Source organism: Penicillium citrinum (assembly GCF_028827155.1).
Source record: "Penicillium citrinum strain IBT 23319 chromosome Unknown utg000009l:1.0-4274883.0:1.0-4276374.0, whole genome shotgun sequence".
Lineage (NCBI taxonomy): Eukaryota > Fungi > Ascomycota > Eurotiomycetes > Eurotiales > Aspergillaceae > Penicillium > Penicillium citrinum.
In genome coordinates, this window is record NW_026622694.1 from 4,204,750 (window position 1) to 4,218,757 (window position 14,008).

The 14,008-nt window shown below is 48.7% G+C and overlaps 5 protein-coding genes across 5 annotated transcripts; 4 read left to right on the top strand and 1 right to left on the bottom strand.

Moving 5' to 3' along the window:
• Positions 1–1,399: 1,399 nt before the first annotated feature.
• N7469_011052 (uncharacterized protein) lies at positions 1,400–2,505 on the top strand (the record flags this gene model as incomplete). Its single annotated transcript, XM_056649957.1, has 2 exons — positions 1,400–1,961; positions 2,054–2,505. The coding sequence occupies 2 exons, from the start codon at positions 1,400–1,402 to the stop codon at positions 2,503–2,505; spliced, it is 1,014 nt and encodes a 337-aa protein (XP_056497088.1).
• A 411-nt stretch (positions 2,506–2,916) lies between these two features.
• rad14 (DNA repair protein RAD14) lies at positions 2,917–3,975 on the top strand (the record flags this gene model as incomplete). Its single annotated transcript, XM_056649958.1, has 2 exons — positions 2,917–3,499; positions 3,560–3,975. 2 exons carry the CDS (start codon positions 2,917–2,919, stop codon positions 3,973–3,975), a joined length of 999 nt encoding a protein of 332 aa, XP_056497089.1.
• A 1,308-nt stretch (positions 3,976–5,283) lies between these two features.
• Positions 5,284–6,452, top strand: N7469_011054 (deoxyhypusine synthase; the record flags this gene model as incomplete). Its single annotated transcript, XM_056649959.1, has 2 exons — positions 5,284–5,490; positions 5,565–6,452. 2 exons carry the CDS (start codon positions 5,284–5,286, stop codon positions 6,450–6,452), a joined length of 1,095 nt encoding a protein of 364 aa, XP_056497090.1.
• Positions 6,453–7,559: 1,107 nt separating this feature from the next.
• On the top strand, positions 7,560–11,273 carry N7469_011055 (putative MATH and UCH domain protein; the record flags this gene model as incomplete). Its single annotated transcript, XM_056649960.1, has 2 exons — positions 7,560–7,914; positions 7,987–11,273. The coding sequence occupies 2 exons, from the start codon at positions 7,560–7,562 to the stop codon at positions 11,271–11,273; spliced, it is 3,642 nt and encodes a 1,213-aa protein (XP_056497091.1).
• Positions 11,274–11,763: 490 nt separating this feature from the next.
• Positions 11,764–13,941, bottom strand: N7469_011056 (rRNA (cytosine-C5-)-methyltransferase NOP2; the record flags this gene model as incomplete). Its single annotated transcript, XM_056649961.1, has 1 exon — positions 11,764–13,941. The coding sequence occupies one exon, from the start codon at positions 13,939–13,941 to the stop codon at positions 11,764–11,766; it is 2,178 nt and encodes a 725-aa protein (XP_056497092.1).
• Positions 13,942–14,008: the final 67 nt, after the last annotated feature.

Sequence of the window (14,008 nt, forward strand, 5' to 3'; positions counted from 1 at the left end):
GAGGAGAGAAGTAAAAGCGAGATTGACGGTAGACTGGACGGTCTCCCTACGAGTGGGCATCTACTTCTTTGTTCTTGTCTTTCTTCTAATAATCATACGTTTTTACTCTTTTCTACTCTTTTCTCCCTGAAATTATGAGATTGTTTGAATATTCAATCAATCCAGTTAGTTTCAGAGCGTGCCAATAAGCAGAAATAGAAGAAATTGAAGATAACATGGTTATTCATACCATTATTACGGGTATATAAGGACTGGAATAACATCAGATGTAAGTATCGTCCCCTTCTACCTTCTCCTTTTCCCCTCATAACAACCTGCTTCTGCTTTCGAAATTACCCTTTTTTCCCCCATCAAAGCCCTAGAAGTTGCATAACCAATCGGCAATTGACCTCGGACGCATTTAACCCTTGACTGAACCTGCATGGCACGTTCAAGGCTAGGTGCTCAGTGGCAGTGAAATGGAGACGTATTAATCGTGATGCCAACAGCTGCAGAATATTTATCCACTATAGTACTCGTAGATAGGACTCTCTTCCGTTTTGCATAGCGGGTGTGGCATTGGAACTGTTGGAGTACAGGGTGATCAAGGATATCTACATGCGTGAACGCCTGGTCATATGCCGCCCACAATTCAAAGAGCACCTCTATCAATGTCTGCCTAATCTATGTTATGTGCAAAACCAAAGTACCTCCTCCCTTTCTGAACGAGCTGGTTTGATGCGCAGAATCCAAATATGGACTCTGCTGGGATGGAAGTCCTTGGCAGATTTACTTCCGGAATAGCCATTCGACAGACGACAATCAATACGTATCGCCAAGGTCATTTCTTATAGTTGGCTCAATCTAGTAGCTGTCTTCAACTCGGTGCTATCTTCCATGTATACATTAACTGTGGATGTAGAAAAATCTTGCTATACTAATAGGCATGATCCTAATTGTCACCGAGAAACTCCGATATACATAATAACCAATGTGTAGGCATACTACTAAATGATAACAGATCTACATATTGAAGCTCAAGCCTGAGTTCTATGCGGGCTAAGATTTCTATCATCTCTGCAGTTCATTACTGCTGCATGCCTTTTAGGGCTAAGTGTAGAGCAATTATTGTTCTCTAGGGGAGACTCGGATTTTGAATGATAGGGATTGTTCGCTTTGTATTTCTATCAGCCCCTAATATTAATTGTGGCCCATCCTATTCAGCAGAGTAATTATAAAATAGGATAATATAAATATAAAGGATTGAAAGAAGAAAAAGAAGCAAAAACAAATCGCGAAGTAAACAAAAATGGGCGGAGAGCGGCAGAAAATGGCCGCATCAGCTTCAACTTTAACTTGGAACTTCCTAAACTCCTCCCCTACTTGCGATCGCAATTTCTATACTCTCCTGCATCCCTAAATGGAGGAGACGGTGAAAAGGAGTGAGTTTTCAGGCTCTTTTGAACCCAAACAGCCTTTTCCTCCGTTGCTCGACGAGCTTGCATCGCCGGAAGAGGCTCAGGAGAGCTATGCCGAGGATGAATGTGTCACCTCACCAGGTTACGATGAGGTTGAAGTGGAGGACGATGCTGATTTCCAGTCGCACTACTCTCTTGACCCTCAATCTTTCTCCGATTCCGAATCAGATGATTCGGGCGACGATATTGGACGAGGCCATCCTTTCCACCAGTCGACCAGCTCGCTTCACGGTCCCAATGCCTTTGCGCCGCCATTCTACAATCGCCCACCGACCCCTTTACCCCCCTCGCCCTCGTTGACATCTCTCCTTCGACCTCCCTTTTCAACGACCACCTCGCGCCCTACTACGCCTGACAGTTCGGACGTTGAGACTCCCAATGACACCGAGGCCGCCGTCGCTAAGTCGGCCCGCCGCGCGACCACAGTTCCACGCGCCAGCCCAAAAGTCCCTACCTATGAGTATTATGGGTTTGTACTCTATTTGGCTTCCTCTCTCGCATTTTGTATGTATCGTCCTCACCAAAGGAGGCCCCCACCCATCCCCGGTGGCAGGTTCATTGGATTGTTTCTCGCGCTAACCCCGGATTTTGTTCAGTATTCTACCTCCTTTGGTCCTATCTTCCCTCCCCATTTCTTCACCAGCTCGGTATTTACTACTATCCAAACCGCTGGTGGTCTTTAGCCATACCCTCTTGGCTGGTAATGTCGATTGTCTATATCTACATCGCGCTCGCTTCATACAACACCGGGTACTTAACACTCCCCATGAACAGTATCGAGAATATTGTGGACGAGGTTGCAAACGTGGCTGTCATTGATGGCAAAGCGCGGCGACGACCGGGTGGCGCTACAAAAATGAAACCCGGCGCGACATCTTATCAGATTATGGGGCCGCAGAATCGCAAGGTCAATTGGCGCGAGATTTGGAGCGAGGGAACCGATGCAGTGATGGATATTCCGGTTGGCGGCGTTTGCGAGGTGCTTTACGGTCAGGAGCGAGATGAGGACGGCATACCACCAGCCGGTTCACCCGATTCCTTCTCATAATTCGACAACTATAGAAATGTTTGGCTTCTTCAGTACATAAATGATGAAGTTGATCAAGCCGAAGGTTATTATTATTGTTCATCCTTCGAAGGCGGAAAGCCGATAAGAAGGTCACGTGGTGATATGTCGAGGCGGCGAACGAAAGCCCCGGACAGTTTCGAGAACACACCCTTGACTTTCCTTCCTGTCAATCAAGCATAGTATCAATCGACGATCCGTGGATATGCCAGCAGACCAGCCCTCGACGCCCCCGCGACAAAGCGTGGCTGGGCCAGGCCAACTTCCTCGTGGTCCCCTCACTCCAGAACAAAAGCGACAAATTGTAGGTGTTTGCATCCAACGTCAGGTATCCCATTCTCTCTCTAGAATCGCTTGCTTACCTTGCACTTTCCATGCTAGGAAGTCAATAGAATGAAAGCCAAGGCTCTCAGAGAACAGAGGGAGGCCGAGTCAGTCAAAGCTTCCACCGCAGCTCCCCCTCAAGGAGTCAAGCGTTCGCACAATTCCATGACAGCCGCCGATGCTCCCACCACTTTACGGGATGCGCGCTCCCATACCTCTTCGTCGGATCGTCCTCTGGAATCCATAAAGCCTGCGCGAAACTTCACCCGATATGTCGATTACGACTTCAGTAAAATGACGGACACCAAGGGTGGCTTCTTGACACACGAGGATGATCCCTTCAATAAACAACTGCATACTTCAGATGGAAAGGACAACAAGCCGGCCAATATGACGCAGAAAGAATGGGAACGTCATCAACTTCTCCAGACACTTCGACGGAATCGAGAGGGACCCTTTGAGCCAGGGCTGAGTGTTTTGGACGACAAGAGTCAGCAGAAAACTTGTCGAGAATGTGGGAGTCTAGAAATTGATTGGAAATGGGAGGAAGAGCTTCATTGTCGTGTCTGCCACACCTGCAAAGACAAGTTCCCCGAGAAATATAGTCTCCTCACAAAAACAGAAGCGAAGGAGGATTATCTTTTAACGGACCGTAGGTCTTTTCTAGCTCGTTAATTCCTCTTTCATGGACATATCTGACAATTTATGGCAGCCGAGCTTCGGGACGAAGAACTTCTTCCTCGATTAGAGAAGCCAAACCCGCATAAATCAACATGGAACAACATGATGTTATATCTCCGCTATCAGGTCGAGGAATATGCTTTCTCCTCCAAAAAATGGGGCTCGTCTGAAGCTCTTGATGCCGAATTTGAACGGCGTGAAAACGATAAAAAGAAACGACGCGAAGCCAAATTCAAGACGAAATTACAGGATTTGAAGAAAAGGACCCGCGTGGAAGCCTACCGACGAAATCGTCAGGGTGCTTCCGGTGGGGAATTCGGCGATGACCTGGCCAGCAATCGGAAACATGTACACCAATGGGGCCGATCTGTTGAGAATCCGGAGACAGGCATTGGGGTTAAGACATGCGTAGACTGTGGTATGGAGGTAGAAGAGCTGGAATTTTAGTTCCGCATAATGTCACGAAGTAACGAATACAACTCGATCATATAACCAATGGTGCAACTAGTGATAGTATCATTCATGGGCTCGCCGCTCTACTGATATCAACATTGGAGTATTTCTTGATAGTCGTTGCATCGAGAATTGACTGATGGTCGGTCATTAGTTAGGTTAGGGTATGTATACTAGTGCCCACCTGGGTAATGGGCACAAATAGAACTGCAGGAACCTACCTATTCTAGACTGCCAAACGCCCAAATAAAGTAGGTACGTATATGGGTAGGTAGTAGTACTTACCTATGGGTATATACTGCACCTATATCACAGTCCTGGAGTACTGAGTACCTACTTGTATGAGTATACAGGTTGGGCAGCGTGATCCCATCTGCACTGCCGCAATCCATGGGTAATCGATATATATATTAGTTAGATCCAAGAACCCTGGGGGATCAAATTAACAGCAAACATTTTTGTGAAACTGAGGAGAAATATTTTTGAGTGACAATTATGTAGTATTCACTCATGGTATCCCACACACCAGCTATTAGCGATACATATTCCGCAACATAAGGATCATTTTGAGGGTTTACTTCGCAGCTCAAAGAGGACAGACTCATGTGTCATAGATTCTCGCCTGCTATCGCAAGTTAACCCCCGATGGTCTAGTTGGATATGGCGTTCGGCTGTAATGGAAACATATAACCGAAAGGTCGCCGGCTCGATTCCGGCTCGGGGGATTGCACTTTCTTTTTTGCTTTTTGTTTCTTCTTCCATTTTAGAAGACGCAACAAGTATTTGTACGCAAGTTTGAAACTTAGTCATCGCAATTAAACCCTCGATGGTGTAGTTGGATATCACGTTCGGCTGTAATGGAGACATATAACCGAAAGGTCACCGGCTCGATTCCGGTTCGAGGGAACTTGCATTTATTTTTGCATTTTTTTGGACTGGCGCAACAAAAGATCTTTACTCCCCAGCTTCGTCCGTTATCATGTTGAACCTGTCAATTCTGAATGGCTGAAAATCTCCGTTGTGCATTTCATGAAAAGGCTTAACTATGGGGCTGTCTGCCTCAGGCGCCAACGCAGAAGATATGTCACGATAAGGCTTCCCCGCCAAAAAAAAAAAAAGGAACTAACAAATCTGCGGGATCCGGATTGCCCCTCCATTAAAAAAAACCCATCGAGATACCGAACAGAGGCCTGCCTTGTTTTATTTTTATTTTTTATTTTTTGAGCGTCACAGCAGCATTGATTGAGATTTTCTCACCTTCATATATTCTTTCCCAGAGTTTTTCCCCGAGAAACTCGTACAATGAGCACCTCCGCACCCACCTCCGCGATGGACTCTGTCCTTGTCGCCTCCGAACCTGTTCCAGAAGGTACCCACGAGGTTCGGGGTGTCGACTTTGATAAATTCCAGGGTCGTGATATTACGGTGGCCGAGTTAGTCGAGAATCTCACCCATACTGGTTTCCAGGGCAGTGCAGTTGCCGAAGCTGCCCGCATCATCAACGATATGGTATGTTTACGATGTGGACAATATGACACAGGAAACTTTCTGGAAGAATTAAACTCATACAATTCCTTCTTCAGCGGGCATATCGTAACCCCGAGACCGGCGCCAAAACCACTATCTTCCTCGGCTACACGTCCAATTTGATCTCCTCCGGCTTACGAGACACTTTGCGATACCTCGTGAAACATAACCACGTATCGGCCATTGTGACCACAGCAGGTGGTGTTGAAGAAGATTTGATCAAGTGTTTGGCTCCAACTTATCTGGGATCATTTACCACGCCTGGTGCCGGACTGCGTGCAAAGGGCCTGAACCGCATTGGTAATCTACTGGTACCGAACAACAACTACTGTGCCTTCGAGGACTGGGTTATTCCGATTTTGGATCGGATGTTGGAGGAGCAAGAGGCTGCCAAAAGGAAGGCTCTTGAGACAGGTGATGAGGAGGACGAGCTCCATTGGACACCGAGCCGGATCACCGAGCGCTTAGGACGGGAGATCAACAACGAAGATTCGGTGCTCTACTGGGCAGCTCGAAATAATATTCCAGTCTTTTGTCCGGCCTTGACAGACGGCTCACTGGGAGATATGCTTTACTTCCACACTTTCAAGTCTTCGCCGCAGCGGTTACGTGTGGATATTGTCGACGACGTACGGCGCATCAACACGATGGCAGTGAGGGCTGCACGTGCCGGTATGATCATCTTGGGCGGCGGCGTGGTCAAGCACCATATTGCGAATGCCTGCCTCATGCGCAACGGAGCTGAGCACGCGGTCTACATCAATACAGCACAGGAATTCGACGGTAGTGATGCAGGTGCCCGACCTGATGAGGCCGTGAGCTGGGGAAAGATCAAGTCTGATGCCAACGCCGTGAAAGTCTACGCAGAGGCCACAGTGGTTTTCCCCCTCATCGTGGCGGCTTCGTTTGCGCGAGCTCAGGCTCCGACAGAAACCTCGTCTTAGACAGTGCAGTTCCGTAAAGGGGATGCAGGGTTCCGGTGTCACACGACGGGAGATTTACCAATCAGGGAGAAGTGGCTTATATCTCTCTCCATGTTCATTATTTTCCTTTCTATCTCTCTTCTCTTCCCCCCCCTCCATGTGGCATCCCTCTTACACAAACTGTGTGTGTGAGTGAAATGTGACAACCTGTATAATGAGTAATCTCTGATTCCTGGTACTTGATCTGTGGAGCCTCGCCATTTATAAGGGGGCAGATCTTTTTTGCGAATGCAGTCCTTTTGTCAGACCGACTGCCGTGGAATACCCAACTCAATCCAATTCCATTGGGTGCTCGGCAGGGAAATTCCATCAACCCTCACTCTGAGTGGCAAACCCGGGGACCGGACCGAGAGTGGCAAGGCACAAAATTCCTCCCAAGGGGCATCGGATTTTAAGGTTGGCTGTCGGCGGTGGATCGCGGCTCCACTGCCGATCAGAGAGGGTGCTTCACCGCGAGTTTTCGAAGCCAAAGAGAAAGGTAGAAGAATCACGAAGCAATACATTGTAAATTAGAAATACCGAATACTACTGTACCTCTTCAAAGTCAGTTGAATGGAGAACAATAGAGAAAAAGGATATCAATCTCGGAGCCCAAAGAGTATCAAAGGGAATCCGGTGACAAAAAGGAAGGTGGAGAGACCACGCGGATCGCTCTTGCCTGAGGCAAAATCTCCACTGCCAATCGCGCCTTCCCCCGGACTTCCCTCACAGTTTTGGCTTATCAGCGAGAGTTCCTTCCTTTTTTTTCCACCCAATTTTCCATCTTTTCTTCCACACTTTTTCTTTTTCTTTTTTTCTTCTTCCCCCTTCCTTCAATCTCCTTTCTTTCTCCCCTCACAGTATATACACACTCTCTATACTTGTCCATCTTTTTGTTTTCTTGTTGGTTTGCACTTGGCCTAATCGGCCTTATCTCTCGCTGTATACTTCTCGCTTCCTCACAAACTAAACGGCTCTTATTTTTTATTCATCTTTCACTCTATCATTCTGACAAGCTCGTGAAGTCAACTGGGTGATTTCAGAAAGTCATTCCAACACTCGTCAGCATTATCGTTTCCGTCCTTCACCATGGAGGCCTCACGGATAACGAACAACAACCAGGACTCCGAGTCAGGGGCCATTCGGTCTGTGGACTCAACCAATTCGCCTTCGATTACCCCCGAAACCCTTGTTCTTTCAATTGGACAGCCTCTTGACGAGCCTACACCGCAAACTTCGGTTTCCTCTGTCGACCAAACCGAGACTGCATCCGAATCTGCACCTGACTCACATCCTCGGGCACCAATGCCACCTCCCCCCACGCAACCCAGTGAAGAGGTCGAACACGCCTATTGGGCAGATATCGAAGAAGATACAACTACGCCAGATGGAGAGGAATTGAAGGAAATTGATGCGGCTGAAGCCGATTACAGTGCCCGTGACTGTACGTTCTGTCGTTATAATCCCAAGTGGCAAATATGAGAAACCGCAGGTGACTAACCCTAGCTAATTATAGATCCTTACTGGGAAAATAATTTCTTCCGGGATTTGGATGATCCTGACTACATTCCCCGGGAAAAGGCCCGCCTTACCTGGAAGATTAAGGGTGTTCGTGGCACACCGGAGGCTCCTAACCGGAGCAAGATCATGCGTTCTCCAGCTGCCTACATTGGTGGTTATTGGTGGCGAATTAAGTTTTACCCGCGCGGGAACAATGTCGGCTCTTTGAGCATCTATATCGAATGCTCAGATACAATGCCCGATCCTGATGAAAGCCTCCCAGAGACGGATTTCACCGTCCGTCGAGCTGATTCGAGCAACTCTCTGAACGACAGTATTCCTGATGTTGATCTGCACACCCCGGCAACCAATGACTCTCAAGCATGGATGCACTCTTATAAGGCACAGTATCCCATTGCGTCTTCCGCCGAGACTACTCGAGAGACTGCCAATCCGTGGCGGGTTCCAGCACAAATCGGCGTCATCGTATACAACCCAGAAGAACCAAGGACAGGCTGGATGCAGTCCTCCTGCCATCAATTCAACCCGCACAACCTTGACTGGGGATGGACATACTTTCATGGTCCCTGGGACCAGATTCATACCCGTCGACGTGGTCAGCATCGCGCTCTCTTGAACAATGATACTCTTTCATTTGATGCGTATATCCGTGTCGTTGATGATCCAACTAGGTCCCTTTGGTGGCACCCTAGTGATTCTGAACCGTCTTGGGATAGTCTGGCCCTGACTGGATACCGCCCGCTAGGGGATTCAGTTATCAACCACAGTGCAGAGGTTGCCGGACTGGCCTCATGGCTGCATATCGCGCCCTTCTGCAAAATTATCCAGAGCGTCAATATACTTGAGCACCTGAACAACTGTGATATTAAGCCAAAGCCTCTCTGTGATGCACTTCAGAAGCTTTTGTGGCACCTGCGACGTCCAACAAATTCATCCCATTATGTGGATACAGATGGCATCACGTCTGTATTGCGCAACATGCGTGAATTTTCAGGGGATGTTTCAGAATTCTGGGAACGTCTTCGACGAACACTCGAACTGGAACTTGCCGGCACAAAGGCAGGCAAAGAATTTGCCAAGCTTTTTGATAGCCCCTCGTCAACATTGGTGGGCGCAAATAGTGACTCTGTTGTTAACACACTACCAACTGATTACAACTCACGAATTTGTGTCCGCGTTGATGAATTCAAATCTACGAGTGAAGCCGTCAAGGGTTATCTGAGTGCAAAGACTGGAAGCTGGTCCCTACCACAAATTCTTCATGTTGAATTTGGCCGTCACACCCTCGACAAGGCTATGCGCTGGCAGTTACTGTTCAATAAGATGGAGTTGGACGAAGAACTAGATCTGTCTCAATTTGTCACTGAAGAATCGGTGGGAAAGTATGTCCTATACGGTTATGTTGTTCACCGTGGCCGTCGCACGTCGAACAAGTTCTTCAGTATCCTCCGGCCTGCCGGACCTGGCACTAAGTGGTTGGCATTCGACGACGGCAGCGACAATCGGGTTGAATGCCTGACTCAGAAAACAGCTATGGGTCCACATCTCGGCATCGACCCATCTCAAACCGTTGATCATAAAAAGGGCCACGACGTGCCGGTTGTTGCCATGTATGTGCGGAGTGATATGGTCTCGGAGATCCTGCCCGGGCCCCAAGGCCCTTGGGAAGTCTCAGAAGACATGAAGAACTACTATGAGACCGGAGTATACCAGCCGACACCCGTTGACAATGGAAAGCTGAAGGCAGATGTGCAGATTGAGGTCTATTCAATGTCAGGTTATGATGATCTAAAGAGTCTATTCGACACGTATGATCTGATGTCGTCTTCCAAGGCGACTAATAATGTCATTTACATGACCTTGCCCCGTTCATCAAGTATCGCAGAACTGCGCAAGAAGATTGCTTTGGCGAAGTCAGCTGATGGCGAATCCATTGGTGCTGAACGTGTACGTCTCTGGCACATTGGACACACTCGTGCTCAATGTGGCCCAACGCTGGCTTTTGATCTCATCACCGAACTTGACGTTCCACTTGATTCATCTGGCGGTATCATGCGCTTTTGGATGGAAACCATCTCGGAAGAGGACGCCAAATTCTTTGCTATCCCTGATCCACCGTCGGTGGCAGCCAGCGAAGATAAGCTGGAAGACTCCATTACTGAGCGGTCTGTATCAGCAACTCCCGAGCCACCATCATTGGGAGTTGATGGAGATGCTGTTGCTAGTTCGTCAGCGGGTGTCGTGCAAGACGTCACTACGAGTCGCATTGAAGACAATGTCCCCGCCAATGAACCAGCTCTAGCCACTATGGCTCCAGAGTCTGATGCTACACCAGCAGAAAATGTCGAAGGTCATATCACCCCTCCAGGTGCGGCCGTTCAGGAAAGACATGGAACAGAAACCACTGCTGCTGCTTCGGAGTCTGAAGTGAAATTGCCTGTCGGGCATACTTACTTCTTTATCCAGACATTCGATGTCGAGAAGCAGGCTCTTCGAACTGTTGGATCTTTCTTCTCCAAGCTTGAAACGAACGTCAAAGCATCTATCCGCAAGCACCTTCAATGGCCTATTCGTCGAGACTTCATGATGTGGAAACGGGTCGATGGGACTACTGTTACCACAATATCACCGGCGGAGAACTTCATGGACGTGGTCGTTCCTCACGGATCTTGTATCATTGTTGGCGACAAACTGAGAAATGACAAACGAACAGAACTTGGCGTTTCCGGTTTGTTCTCTAGTCCTGATCGCCTTGTTCAGTATCTGTGGGCAGAGTCTCGAAACCACCCTGTCCAAGGATTTACTGGCACCAAGACGATAGAGGCAACTTTCACCGGCGATTACTATAGCGGTGATTTCCTCAATGGACATTACCACGGCCGGGGTAAGCACTACTCTGGTACTGGTACTGTCTATGAAGGTGACTTTGTCTTTGGAAAACGCCATGGACAAGGCAAGATGGATTATCCGACCGGTGACACGTACGACGGAGATTGGATCGAAGATGTACGCCACGGGCAAGGTACTTACATCGAAAAGAAGACCGGTAACAAATACGTTGGTGGATATAAGGACGGAAAACGGCACGGCAAGGGCATCAGCTATTGGGAAGTGGCCGACGAGGAGGCAGATCTCTGTCAAATTTGTTACTCGGAAGAGCAAAATGCAGTCTTCTGCGACTGTGGACACGTTTGTTCATGTGTCACTTGCGCCAAACAAGTGGACCTTTGCCCTATCTGCCGCAAGACAATTAAGAGCGTGATTAAGATCTACAGGACCTAAAATCTGCTCCTCATATTACGGCGTTTGATGAAAGTATCTACTCGGAGTTGAAGACAGTGGAGTTTTTTGCCTGTGCTTTCTGTTATTCATTTTTCTGCCCTTTTCTTTCTCTCTTCAGTCTTTTATTGGGTCTGCAATTCAATTGGGTTGGCCTATGCTGAATCCGAATGCAAAACCTTTGATCGTTCTAAGCGACAGATTATTGGGGATGGCCTTGGCGAGTGTGGACCGGTTTATATTTGGATTTATTACATTTCTCTTCTCTCGTTTGAACATACCTGCATGCCACCTGAATTGGTGGCTATAGAACATTTATAGATGAATACTGATTGACGCTGAATGAATTGACTTCAAATTGAATATTGTAGAATATGATAAACTTAAACATAACAAGGTATATGTCCAATGCGCCGTCCACCCACCAAAGAAGATGCTTTTATCGACTTGCCAGAGCTAATAGATACACAAGAGACGCTCCGGGAGTTTAGAATCATTTGGCCGTCTTCTTGGCCGACTTCTTCTCTTTCTTTCCCTTCTTCTCATCCTTGGTCACAGTTTTCTTCTCGCCTTTGCTCTCATTAGAAGACTTCTTCGCGACTTCGGGCTTAGCGTCCTTCTTCATCTCTTGGGACTCGGATTCTGTACTCTCGGATTCCTTGGAGGCTTCAGCCTTGTTTTTCTTAGGCTTGTTCAGAACACCCTTGGGGTTTAGACCCTTGCGACGTAGACGGTTGCGCTCCGCACGGGAAATGCGATCTGCGTCCTCGTTCTCCTCAAAGGGTCCGAAGGATCCACCCTCGTGATCTTGGGCGGAACCGTCCTCATCCATGATAGGAGTCTTGTCGTAAGACTCGTCATCGGTTGACTCAGTCTTGGAGCTGGAACGAGCACGGGGTTGCTTGGAAGAGGTATCGTCAGTGGGCTGAGTGACAGGGGTGGGTCCGGTCTTCTTCAGCTTGCAAACGTAGAAACCGTCAACGTTCTCACGGTGGGGAAAGTAACGGCGAGTCATGGTCATCTTCGCGTCGAACTTCTTGCCCATATAGCTAGTAAAGCCGGGGCTGCCAAAGTCGCCCAGGCCGGTATCAACAATCTTCACGTTGGGGCGCTTGCGCAGAATGTACTGCACCACAGCCTCGTTTTCCTCAACAGTTACACTGCATGTCGAGTAGACTATGTATCCACCGGTCTTGGAAGCGTGGTCTACCGAATCAATGGCAGCAAGAAGCAACTGGCGTTGCATGTGGGGGATAGCAAGGAAATCACGCTCATCCTTTGACGTCTTTACACCAGCATCCTTGGAAATGACACCAGTACCGGTACAAGGAGCATCAAGAAGAACACGGTCGAAACCACCAATGGCCTTGGGGAAAGCAGTGCGAGCATCCATGTTGGTGACAATGGTGTTCTTGCAGCCCAGACGGTGGATGTTACCAATTAAACCCTTAGCACGGGGCTTGCTAGCATCGTTGGCGATCACGCAGCCAGTGTTGCGCATAAGGGCGGACATGTAAGTAGTCTTACCACCGGGGGCGGCGGCCATATCCAGAACACGCTCGTTGGGCTGGGGTGCCAATGCCATGACGGGGAGGAAAGAGGAAGCAGCTTGCAGAATGTAGTGACCAGCCAAATACTCGGGAGTGGCACCCAGAGGGACGGCAGACTCAAAGACTTGGAGGCCGACCTTAGACCATTTGCCCACGGGCTCGAGTACAACACCACGGTTGATGAGAGCCTGGGCGAGAGATCGACGGTTGGTTCGCAATGTGTTGGTACGAATGACGACAGGACGCGGGGTCTCGTTGGCTTCGAAAAAAGCAAATGCTTCCATAGGAGTGAACAGGTTGAACAACTTCTCGGCCAGGTAGCGAGTGTAGCCGTAGTATGTGCAAATGTCATTCAGAACGAGGTCGACGTAATCGGCACGAGATTTTTCAGGGTCGCCCAGGGTTTTCAAGTCACCGAGGATACGGATAGTATCTGTGATACGTTGACGCAGAAGTTGCAGATCCGGAGCAAGGCCAGGCTGGGTCTCATTTCCAAACACATCTGGACGGTCACCAGCGATATTAGTCTGCATAGCTGCCTCTTGCAATTCCTGCTCAGCCTCCTCTTCCTCGGCCTGTCTCTGTGCATCAAGCTTCCGAGACAGACCCTCGATGTTGGCGGCGGTCAGCTTCTCTTCTGCGTCGGAAAGGTCTTCATCGTCAGAGAACATGGTATCACGGGGGTGATCGTCCTCGTCGGAGTCAATGACTGAATCATCATCTTCGGGCTCGTCATCCTCGTCTTCCAAATCAGACAAACGTTCGACACCTTCATCGCTGTCCAGGGATCCGTCACTGACTCCATCCAGATCTCCGAACTCGTCGTCCACCATCTCCTCGTCTTCAGAGTCCGAATCCATCGGGACAGGCTTCTTCTTCTCCGAGACCTTCTTTTCCACCTTGGTAGATCCATTAGGGATGCCATTGGCCTTCGACTTTTTCGGGGCAGCCTTTTTCGCGGTCGTCTCTTCATCAGCATCAGATCTCCGGCGCTTCTTCACAGCAACAGCCTTAGGTGTATTGTCTGGCTCGCCGGCCTTGCGCTTCTTCAGCATCGAGATCTTAGATTCATCAAGCGGGGCCGGAGGGCCCTGCTTCTTCATACGACGTCCTTTACCCATGGCGAATGTATTGTTTGGGTATGCTGGAAATGCGGTTGGTCTCCGCCGACTTTTTTTTCTTAGCTTT